This window comes from Cyrtonyx montezumae, unplaced genomic scaffold (assembly GCF_038088225.1).
Source record: "Cyrtonyx montezumae isolate F1298 unplaced genomic scaffold, pur_monq_1.0 scaffold_0, whole genome shotgun sequence".
NCBI classification, from domain to species: domain Eukaryota; kingdom Metazoa; phylum Chordata; class Aves; order Galliformes; family Odontophoridae; genus Cyrtonyx; species Cyrtonyx montezumae.
Genome location: NW_027071824.1, coordinates 1191001 through 1203434, shown reverse-complemented (window position 1 = coordinate 1203434; position 12434 = coordinate 1191001). Strand labels below are relative to the sequence as shown.

The 12434-nt window shown below is 39.5% G+C and overlaps 1 protein-coding gene across 4 annotated transcripts in view; it reads left to right on the top strand.

Annotated features, from left to right (window-relative positions):
- Positions 1-12434, top strand: part of PLCB1 (phospholipase C beta 1) — a 367244-nt gene that overhangs the window by 267442 nt on the left and 87368 nt on the right. For all 4 annotated transcript variants that reach the window (XM_065738851.1, XM_065738058.1, XM_065740515.1 and 1 more), the window contains exons 13-16: positions 1393-1477; positions 1959-2136; positions 7763-7833; positions 8451-8547. In XM_065738851.1, the coding sequence (XP_065594923.1) occupies positions 1393-1477; positions 1959-2136; positions 7763-7833; positions 8451-8547 (431 nt within the window). The remainder of the gene's footprint in view (positions 1-1392; positions 1478-1958; positions 2137-7762; positions 7834-8450; positions 8548-12434) is intronic.

Here is a 12434-nt window from a genome sequence, read left to right as displayed (position 1 = left end):
GAAACCTAAGCTCAGATGTTACAGGCTTTATCAGACACATATACAAACATGCACGCTTGTCTAAAATTAGAGAGTGATCGTAGTACCGGGCTGCATGTTAAGATGATTTGAGTAATATTTCTAAGCGATGTAACCTGTCCTCAGTCCTGAAACTCCCATTCCTGTGATATGCAGCAGTTTCATTGTTGGTTGTTCTTTGGGAAAATTGATTATGAGTAAAACTTGCTGAGATTCAGTTTATTTCTAGAAGATATTAAGACAACCACTGAAATAATTTATTATGGTAAAATTCAACACCATACCTGATTTGAAAACAGGAAAATAAAGAATCTGACTGTTGACCCAAACAACAAGCTAAAATAATCATTGAGCAGTTTCACCTGCTGTATTTACACTGGTCCCAGCTATGTGTTTATTACAGGCATGCAGCATTTAATTTAAAATGCAGTTACACCAGCACTTATTACAGCAATTCTCCAAATTGATATAATGCCTCTTAACATTAGTACTAATTACATCTATGCGATGACTTCTATCAGTGAGGTGAGAGCAGCATAAGCTGCTGATTGCCATCCTCACCCATGAGGTCTGCAAGTGGGCCAGCACTATTTGGGGGAAAGCATTGTGAAACTGGAGCAGGGCTTGAACTGGAAGGGCTGTCATGTTACAGGCACAGCATCTAAAGAAATTATCACATGTAGGCTGACACAAATTGGGTGGGAAGGTGGGCTGCTAAAATGAAATCTGTGATAAAACTAGCTGCTCCTCTATCAGTACCTTTGGCTGATGCATTTTTGCTGCTTTTGAAACCCAAGTAATGTCTTCTCCCTGTTCTTCTTACAGTTGTGCCCTGGAGAAACAAGGGCACAACCTTGTGAGGTGTCACGTTTGAGGCACTGGTAGAAGAGACTACTGTGTGTGTAATGGTTTGGGTTTTGATGCTTTACGTCAAGTATGACAAAAAAGAAATCCAAACGCAAGGAGGGGGTGTGAGAAGAATACCTGCCATTTGTGTAAGGTAACACAAGGAGGAAAATATTTTAACTTTAAATAAAATGTTGCCTGAAAGAGGCAAGTTCGTGCAACAGTTATTTCCCTAAAGGTAACAACTGACATCCTCATTTTTTTTCTACTAAGTGTGGGAAAATACAACTCTGAAGTTCAGTTTCATCGTTATTCAAGTGCTTAGTGACTTCATGTGTCATCCTTTTGATAAGCTTTATCAAAGGAATCAGAATAATTGCATGATGTATCTATGTCTCTGTGAACAATTCTCAGTGATTGAATGAGGAAATTATATCTTGTTTAGGAATATTAGGTATTCCATTACTGCTGCTTTCAGTCTGTTGCATTAGCAGGACTCATTTCTTTCTATCTTTTCTTCCCCTTTAGCCCTAAACAACAGGCAAAAATGGCAGAGTACTGCAGATTGATATTTGGAGATGCGTTGCTTATGGATCCATTGGAGAAATACCCGGTAACACGGTTTGCTATTTATAAGATCACAAAATGTCTTGTGAATTTTTACTTCATTCAGTCCTGTGTCATTCTTTATATGCAGCTTTCCAAGATAAAATCTAAAGGAGGAGTTTAAACAATGTGTGCTGTTGGTGACTTAGTCATATCATTTCTGATGTAAAGGTTGTTTTGATATACCAAATTGTAATCCTCTAATTGCAATTGATTCTTACAGCCACTGATTTATAATGTTTACTTTCATATTTGAGCTATTTCTTATTGATGTTATTGCTGTAGACATTTCACAAGGTATTTTTCTTCCCTTATGTGTCCTCCATAGCCCTGTTTCTTTTAATGAAGGTTACTTGTTGTTCGAGAGGTGCATTTTAAGAAGGATCATAGAGGTTGCAAAATTCTCTCTCACCCTGTAGACCTTAAGAAGTTGCCTATAAACTTGTTTCTTCTTTTGTTGTCACAAATTTGTCTTCTTTTTCTGAAAGCTTGAACCTGGGGTTCCTCTTCCAAGCCCTATGGATTTAATGTACAAAATTCTGGTGAAGAATAAAAAGAAGTCCCATAAGTCTGCAGATGGAAGTGCCAAGAAGAAGCTCTCAGAGCAAGCTTCCAACACGTGCAGTGATACATCTAGTATGTTTGAGCCTTCCTCCCCAGGAGCAGGTATGAACAGAATCTGCAAATATACTTCTCACTAAAACACAAATACTTAATTACAGCCGTGTTTTTCAAGTCACTAACATTGCTCAAGCAAGATAAAACTATGCTAGTATGGGCTTTCCTCAGCAGAAAACAACACCCAAGTGTCATTGCTTCAGGAGTCCTGAGAACTCTCAGGGCTGAGGAATCACTTATGGAGTGACCTAAAAATCAGTGAAGTGTACTAACGTTTACCTGGACTGTTTAGGAAATAGAACAAGCTACCAACTCCATATGCCTAGTATAATTTAATGCATATATACTAACAATGCTTACAGAATCTGCAGGGGACCACTGTGCGTATTAGTATAAAAAAATACGGTAAGATTTGCTCTGAATAGCTTCAAGTCTAAATAGAAGACAAAAATAAAAGTGCAGGAAATAAAGATTTGCACTACATAATAGGAGCAGATCATCAGCAGGACAAGCAACAAAATGTATATTCCCAATTCCCAACCTAGTGTCTGTTCTCAGGACCATAATTTCTACTTCCTCTTAAGACTGAAATTGTGAATTGCTAAAAGCATAGATGTTTATGCCCTAATAAAGTGTAGATAGAAAGCTCTTCTAGAATATATGCTTCTTGTCATTTACCATTGATTTTTTTTTACCCTCTTGTTTATAATTTTTTCCAAGTTCTGATTAATCGAGCTGAAAATTTTCATGCTGGCAGTTTGCCTCAAGCTGAAATAAAAAACAACAATTCTGCTGTATTTGTGGATAACATTGTTTATCCTATTAAAAACAAACTAAAAATGAGTTTTCAGCCATTGTGTTAAGAAACTTTAAAAAGGTCACACTTTGGAGTAGAGCTTAGATTTCAGAAGAAGATTCATCCTGGTGTCAGGAGTGATTTAATTCTGTTTTCATGATTTGCTTTAGGCAAATCACAAACAGCGTAAAAATAAGTGAGCATATGCCAACCTTCTTCTTTCCAAAACCTGAAGAGAACTGCTTTGCTCTATAGTTTTTTCTGTGTTTCATCATCTTGGTACTTAAGGAGCCTTCCAATGAGCTTTTGTAGGAAAAGCCATGAGCTGTGAATCTTGGGTACTGATTATTAGGAAAGACAGGGGCATAAGTCCCCTAACAGAGTTTGTCATTTTAAAAATGAGTTGTGAATATTATGCCTGTATTGCTTGTGTAACAAATTCTGTTAGCTATAGGTTTTGAAAATGAACACATAGAAAATCCTAGAACTGAGATGGCAAAATTAATGTGGTCGTTTGATTCATCTGTGCGTGCAAAAATGTATTACTTGCAATTCTTGACAGCCATTGCTTCTCCTTTAGTGCCTCTTTTGGAAAATTAGTATAAGTCAATATGTTTTCACTCTGTCATTCAATACTTGAGCCCAGATCTAGCATCTCCACCTTCCAATGAATTTCTGTGCAGATATCCATGCTGCATACAACCACTTGACAAACAACTGTGAATTTGTATTAACAATACCTGTGGGGAGTGAGATAGTATTAATCTAATTTTATCTGCTGTTCTACAGCAGAGTCTGAGTGAGCTTAAGAACAGTTCAGAGGCAACTGACAAGGAACATCCAGGATTTGCTTTTTAAGACTGCTGAATTTTGAGGTATTCAGAGCACAGAGATTTCTTGAGATCTCAGCTACAACTATGAGCACTGAGCAGTTCTGTGGATTATAGAATCATAATATCTTTTGAGTTGGAAGGGACCTTTAGAGGTCATCTTGTCTAACTCCCTTGCAGTGAATGGGGATCTGCAGCTAGATCAGGTTGCTCACAGCCCCATCCAGCCTAACCTTGGATATCTCCAGGGACAGAGCAATGGAGCATCCACCACCTCTCTGGGTAACCTGTTCAAGTGCTTCCTCACCCTTACTGTAAAAATCTTCCTCCATATATCCAATCTAAATCTCTCCTATTTTAGTTTGAAACCATTTCCGTTTGTCCTATCCCAACAGACTCTACATAAGAGTCTGTCCCTTTCCTTCTTGTAGCCTCCCTGTAGATACTGAAAGGCCGCTATCAGGTCTCCTTGGAATCTTCTCTATCCAGGCTGAACAGCCATGGCTCTCTCAGCCTGTCTCCTATACTGAGGACTCCACATCTGGATGCAGTACTCCAGGTGAGGTCTCATTAGGACAGACTAGAGGAGTGGGATCACTTCTCCCAGTCTACTGTCCACACTTCTTTTGATGCAGCCCTGGGTAATTTTGGCTTTCTGGGCTGTTAGAGCACATTGCTGGCTCATGTTCACCTTGCCATCCACCACTACCCCCAGCCTTTTTCAGCAGGACTGTGCTCTAGTTTTCAGTCCCCTGTACTGATAGCAGGGTTTGCTGCAACCCATGTGCGAGACCTTGCACTTGGATTTGTTGAACCTCATGAGGTTCACCTGGACCTACTGCTCCAGCTTGTCTAAGTCTCTCTGGATGACATCCTGTCCCTCAGGTGTGTCAATCACACCACACAGCTTGGTGTCATCCATAAACTTGGATGAGGATGTACTCAATTGCACTCTCGGTGTCACTTAGGAACGTACTTAAGAGCGTTGGTTGCACTACTGACCTCTGAGGGACACCACTGTTCAATGATTTCTATTCAGAAGGTTGGTCAGGCAGGAGCTCCTCTTGGTGAAGCCATGGTAGTTCTCCCATCTCACCTCTCACTCTTTCGTGTGCATTAGCATAGTTTCACTGCTCTGTGATTTTTCCCAGCACAGAGATGAGGCTGATATGTTGGTAGTTCCCTGGGTCATTACTTCAACCCTTCCTAAAAATGTATGTGACATTTCCTCTTACTCCAGTCACCAGGGACTTCATCTGACACCATGATTCAAATGTTATAAAGGCTTGGTGACTACATCAGCCAATTCCCTCAGGACTCTGGAATGTAGTGCATCAGGACCCAGATGCCAGATTTCTCTCTGTAAACTTTTTTTTTTTTAAATTCATTCACTGTTTTGTAAGACTGCTGTGGAAAGATCTGGTATAGAGCCTGGTTCCACAAGGCAGTGCTCTGTAATCATCACAACACCCTTCTTCTCACTGCCTCATACCTTATATGCATCTCAATATTGGCAGCATGTAATACTGGAGTACTGCAGATATTATGCTCCTCTATACTGAGTACCAGTTTCTTTCTGAGGCATGAGAAGAACAGTGCAATTAAAGACTCACTAAAAGAAGTCTAATTCTTCACATATCTTAACAGAAATGTTTCAGTTCTCCTACCTTGATATAATCTTTACATTTATCAAGTTGGGCATATATTTCAAACAACTCTATTTAATTGTATAGCACCTCAGAATCACGGCTGATTTGCAGGGAAAAGTTGTACTCATCTGTCCTTCATGAGATTTTAAAAGCATTTTTTCATAGCAGTGTAAAAAATACAGAGATTCATATGTCTTAATAGCAAGCTTCTCTGTGCCTTACACTGTTTGAGCTCAGATTTAAATTAAACCCAAATAAATTACTTCTGTGATAAATTTATAAAACATTCTTTATGAGAGCCCTCTGATGATGATAGGGTAGCAATGATTTAAAAACTGTTCTGAAACAAGAATGTTTCAGAATGGCTCACAAATTGTGATGTAAAAACTAACTTCAGTAGGCTGTAATATTACTAAGTGGAAAAAGCTTACATCCTTAAATGGCATATGCCAGCCCACATGCTTTTATGACTAGAAGTGGTAGCATGGAAGTAATGCCACCAGCTGTGTGGGAGGGTGAGCATGGAGGCATCCATAGCACAGACATCTTCGCTGTCTGACCAAGGCTTGCACTGAGTTTGTGTCCCAGCAGTGTAACAGCAAACAGAAGTTCCAGTCTGAGCACAGAACCATGCATGTGAGGGAATGTCAATGTGGACATAGCCATAGATTCAAAAGCTCCTAGTAATTTTTATTCTGTGCTTGCACTCCTGTGTATGATTTTGTGCTTGGTTGTGCTGGGATGAATAACTTGAAAATGAGATCTGATCTCCTTGGGAGTTTTCCTGTTAAGTATTTTTAAATAAATGAGTACCGTGTTGCATACTTCCCTCTCTGGTCACTTCCAGCTAGAGCAAGCTGGTATCTCAGCAGCACAAGTGGGCTGAAATCTGCCCATGCCCCCCCTTTTCATAGGCTATGACAAGTGTTATTTTGCCAGTCCAAATAAATCGAGAGCTTCCCACCCAAAGGTTGCCACTGTAAATCCTATGAGAACATGGCTGGCTCCTTGCAGTACATTGAGGCTCCCTGAGCTGTCCCTTGAGCCTGTTGAGCAATCGTGTTTTTTTTCTTTAATGAAATGTTCAGGAAGAAATGTTCATGAATAAAAGCATGACATTTCAACATCTGCATCTGCAGCCTGGGTAGTCATCATTTCGTTGTGAAAGACACACTCATTATTTAAATCATATGTGCTATACATGGCCAGAAAGGGCCCCCTAGGCATGATTCAAGGCCTCTTGGAATGGAGAGGAATTTCTAGATTCAGTGGGCTTTGGATTAGACCCTAAGGTGACAGTAGAAACTGTCTGAAATACCCTTCTCTGGAGAGTTTGGGAATGCTGCGCAGTGGTTAGATTTTTGTGCTGCTGAAATAATTGCCACTGCTGAAGAAATCTGACAAGTTTGTGGAATGAAACCTTTAAAGAAGTGTTGTCAGTCTTAAAGGTGTGGACAGTTGTCTGCATTAGAAGTTAAACCTGCTTTTCCAGAGTCTTCTAAAGGTACATGGTGTGTATCTTGTGACTGCCAAATGCGCAGAAGGAGTTACCTAAGAGAAAGATGGGTTGATTTCCAGTGCAACCAAATCAAAACACAAGAGAGAATATTCATTAATTAACAATAATGAATCTGTATCTCGCCAATAGGAATCTGTCAGTACACTGCAATTGGGAGCAAGTCTTAAAATGTGTTTTCTTTGCTCCTATTTACTCTGTCAGTATGCTTTCAGGGGAAGGATGAGCTTTGTGCAACTTCATCACATTACTCGATTTGCACTGCCCTCAGCCGGCACAGCTGAGCTATGAGCCAAAGCCGTGTCAGTGAGGGGAAGTGTGAGCCGGCTCCTGCCAGCTGTGCTACCTGGGTGCACGCACTGCGATATCTTCAGAACAGATGCTCTAAAGCAGATTTCTCTGAGCAGCCCTTGTTACCCAGCACGTGAGGATCTCGGTGTTCATGCATGGTTTCCTCACCCTGTGGGTGCTGATGTGTGTGCTTCTCCAGGGGGGCAAAAGCATTCACTGAAGGTCATGCAGGGGTCCTGCAGCAGAGAAATCGTAAACCCAAGAGCTGTGACCCAAGCATGGGAACATTTCATCAGAGTAGCTTGTAATACTATACCGACACCATGATGCTCTTTTCTTGGTGATGATACCTGTCCTATGATTTCCAAATAGTAAGTGTCCAGCAGCTGAGGAGCAAGAGATTTTGTTTGTTTAGAAAGTAAGAACTTACCAATGATAAGGATTGATAAATCCCTCTAAACATCTTATTTGATTTGTGCTGTGACAAAAAGCACATGTATAATGTCTTCTCTGTACGTCTTTCACAGATTTATCCCTGATATTTATAGCTATTGCTTCAACCAGTAATTGTCTTCTGCTAAAAACATTTCAGGAGAAGCAGAGATTGAGAGCGATGATGATGATGACTACGATGATGATTGTAAAAAGTCGTCGATGGATGAAGTAAGGGCATAGATTTGTTTTATGGTGATGGATCGATTCCAACAGTTCTGGGTTGGCTGTGTTACCAGGAGTGGGACTGCCATCTAGTGGAAAAAGGAAGGCAGGGCACTGGGAATCACTTTCTGAAGTTGGTTGTTGATGGGTTTGGAAGCATATCTTTAATTTGTTTATTAATATTTAAATTTAGTGAAAAATGAGACTTGATAACAGTACAGATGATCTGATTTAGACAACTGCTTGTGGTGTATTTGGCACCACTAGAAATAAAACTGGATGTTGAAAACTTAGAGCTATGTTTTTTATTTATCTAATAGTACAGACAAGTGTGCTTAACACTGTGTGTGCATATCACCATGCATATGTAAAGGTAATGTGGTCCTTATCCTGGGAGCCCATGTAGAAAGAAATATTACAGCAGCATTTTAATTAAACATTTATTGTGTAACATCCTTCATTTCTTAGTACGTGGAGCTTCCAGAGTGAGACATTGAAAGGATCTGTGAAAGATGATTCTTTTATGGTTGATAGAAAACTGGGCTTTGGTGATTGTGACCCCCTGATGGCCATCGTGGATTATGACCAGCCAAAATGTCAACATTTCCCCTTCTTTCCTCCAGGGTACTGCTGGAAGTGAGGCCATGGCCACGGAAGAGATGTCTAACCTGGTGAACTACATTCAGCCTGTGAAGTTTGAGTCATTTGAAGTGTCAAAAAGTAAGTAAGCTAAGCATGAGTTTTGCATTTAACAGAGAACTATTTAGCAAGTGTTCAGAAGAAAGTTCTGTAGAAATGCTTGCTTGGATTCCTCTCATTAGATACATGGACCCTTGGTGTCCGGCCAGATAATCTGTGTTTATTTTGAAACATGCATTAGTCTAAGTATCAAGCTTTATCTACAGTAAATATGCCATCACTTCAAAAACATTTTAGAAAAAGTTTTAATCAGCTTGTCTTTGTTATCCATAGCTGAGGAGTAGCTTAAGGAGTGTGAGAAAATTGATCATAAATGTTCCTTCAGATTGAGCAAATGCTTCATGATTTTCCTGTGCTACTTTTATAGAGGATTAACAGAGAGTGTGCCCTTTCCCATACAAAATTCACTCTTCCCTGCCTTTGTGTATTGTATAGAAAAAGCCATAACTTCATCCCCTTCTGGCATTAATGGAAAATGCCTTACTAGGAATGCACTGTGTTATCCTCAGTAAACAGTGCAGCATCTTTTCCTTTCTTGGTGCAGAACCCCCTACTGTTTGCCTGCCCTTTTTCACTTTGTTTTGACAGATTGCAATACGCCTTTTGAGCTTTTTAAAAAGTGTATAGCATTTAAATTTGTTGTGGAGGCCTTAGCAGAGGACAGGTAATGGATGCCAAAGTCCGTATCTGCACATACAGTTTTTCATTTACTCATCTTGAATAATAAGCATAGTTATCAACCAGTTCACATGTATTTGTGTGTGTATAAAAACATACACATAAGCATTCACAGAATCAATACAATAGTGTCCCTTGGATATTTATAATCTTCATTAGCTCTAATGGGAGTTACAAGTACACAGTGAGAAGGAGATACTCTTACTGGAAAGGAAGCTGTGTGAGCCCTAACAGGACAAGTTCATACAGCTGTTAGAAAATTCTCTTCAGAGAATGTAATTTCTTTTGTTCCCATGCCTGTGCCTTCCAAGTTTTGTCTTTTCTGAAGAACTGCATGTCCAGATTACTTATATTAAGTCTTCCTTTGATCAGTCATACTTTTTTTATGAACTCAGTATGTTAAGTGATTGATATTTCTGATGTTTATGCCAAAAAAAGAAATCATAATGTGCAAATACTGTCACTTGAATATGACCTACTGGTTCTGGCCTGGAATCACTGCTGAACCTTCATTACATTTAATGAAGATAAGCTAAATAAGGAAAAATTAAAATTATTTTTTATTTTGCAGCCTATTGCATTTTTCCCAGATAGTATTTTTGTTCACCTGCTGCTTTCCTTTTATAAAGTTTCATCTTTTCAGTGATAAGAAATTTTCCTAATTTTGAATTTTCTAATTCAGAATTTGTTTTGATCTGCAGTCCTCACCTCTGTTGTGGTAACAGCATCTCACTGTTGCTGTCATTCATACATTGTAGGAGTGCATTTTTTGGTCTTGCATCCAGCAACAATCCACCCATAACAAGAATACAACTAGGTCTACAACAGTCCCTTGATGGCCTTCACTAGATATATTCCCTCACTCTGACTAATAATTCTAACTGATTCAGGGTATAATTCAAATTGTTAAGTTGTTCAATGAGTTTATCCACTCTATAGTGAATTCCTCGTGATAGGTAAGCAGGATGATGTATCACAAGGGAGAAATGCCTCTCCTTCACAGTTTTTCTTCAGAGGACAGGTTTCTCAGTCCTTTCCAGATAATACAAGGAAATAAGTTTTTGTATTTTATTTAGGAATTTGCTTAAGCTCTGAACATTTGGTGACATTTACCAGCTACCTGTTCTGGTTTCCTGTGGATTCTTTTCTTTAAGATAAATACTGAGCAATACTGCATGCTACTACTACTACTACAAAAAGTACTACTTGTATTCTAAGCAGAATAAAAGATATGCTCTTCATCTTTTCTTGAAGATTTTTTTTTCATGCTTTATGTAACAGTCCTACATTGGTTGAATAACTATGGAGATAGAACACATCTAGTCACTGTTTCCTGGTAGGACCATATTTAAGTAAATAGCTGCTAAAGAAACGTGATGCTGGCAAACAGAAAATCACCAGTCTATTTCAGTGTCACTTTATGAGATTTCATTTGAAAATTTTTTGTCTAGTTGCCATCAGCTGAATTGTTTTTCTCATGTGATACAAGCAAAGCGTTTATTAGGAGTGGCAGGAAAGCTTCCTTTCATGGTATGCTCACAGGAATCAGTGATGTTTCCTAAATGATTCATAAGAAACTCATAGTTCAGTTTTAAGAAACTGAGCCTTCAGATGAATGAAAACTTAGTCATCAGCAGCACAGTGATCTGTTCTTACACAGGTGTTTGTCTGCATTAGCACTGTATGTGCACTTTGCTCACAATATCCCCCTAGTGAGGAGGGGTGGAAGAAGAATCTCAGTACTATAAGGTGCTTTGATGGTAGTGAGCTGGCTGGAACTGAATTTAGGAGAAAGAAAGGATGCTGATTGATGGAAAGGAAGGTGAGTGGTAAGAAAGTAGCCTCTGAGGAATGGCAGGAATCTTCTACCATTTGGAGATACAGCTATGAATAATGGAAGTAGCATGATGGTTGCTAATTAGAAATAGGGACCAATTCAAAGTGTGAGTTCCAGCTCCCCTAGAGATAGAGAATAAATTTGAAACACACAATCATGGTCATCCTCTGGATCTTCAACATACAATGTGAATAGCTACAGCCATCTAGCTTGCAGGTCAGTCTCTGGTAGCGCATTTTCTTCTCACCTTGACCCAGACAATCTATCTCCTTATTTCTTTGGAGCCACTGCTTCTATTTTGGCTTTCTGTAACAGAGATGCCCACCTGTTTCTCATTTCCTTCTCTCTGTAAGACAAGTGTGTTTTTCTCTGTTTTATCAGTCTCCTGCAGCTTTGCAGTTTGTCTTCAAGGAGCTGGCCATGCTGCCCTTCCAGCCATCCCTGGATTACTGTAACACAATTACTTCAATAACTGTATGAGGGCAAGCACTTTCTCCAAGTTACTGTTTGTTTCAATAAAGTGGTTAGGGTAGAGAGTTTGTGCTCCACTACATAGACTGTTTACCTCATTTTTAAGGAGAGCAGTGCTGAGATATTTAATGGATGTTATCTTTCAGTGCTATTGCCCATTCTGTACAAACTGCAGAACTGATTGTGATGAAATGAGAAGCTGTTATGTTACAGGAATTCTTGCCTTCTGTATAAAATTTAAAAGAAAAAGTACTGAAGATTGAAGGGTCTTGACTTAGGCCCTGATACATGTCACATGGTACTTCAAAAGGCTGTGCAAACATCAGGTAAAGTGAGTAACACGATACACAAATAAATGTTTAGTCCCACTGAGTTACTTGCTTAGCAGGGGCTATACATCACTTCATATCAGAAAGTTTGACCAAAATAAAGAGGTTATTGATGCTCCAGACAAGTCCAGCATTAGGTCTAAAGACCTTCTGAGACACAGGAGTGCGTCTTCAGTCATGATCAGATAGCAGTGTTTCCATGATTGTTTGAGACAGATGTGAGTTTCTCCTGACACTGTGAAGCTAACAAGATGCCCTGTAGGCACAAGCAGTGTACTCCTTAGCTTAATCTGATATGGACATTAGTTATTAGAGCTTGAAATTGGCTCAGAGACATTGTATCTGCCTGCAAAGAGTGTAGACATCTGTCAGGGCCCTTTGTTCCCACGAAAGTTGCCATAATACCTCTGTGTCTCACATGTGAGCTTTGGGCAATACCTGTCTAATACGTGAACATGGTATTGTGCAAGCAAATGTGAAGGATCTCTAACATGCGCTGACTTTCTTTTACCAGCAACTGGTACAGTAGGTACATCAGGCAGAACAAATGCTCTTAGTCTGGGCAATGCTAGCGTGAGTTTGGATGGAACCTT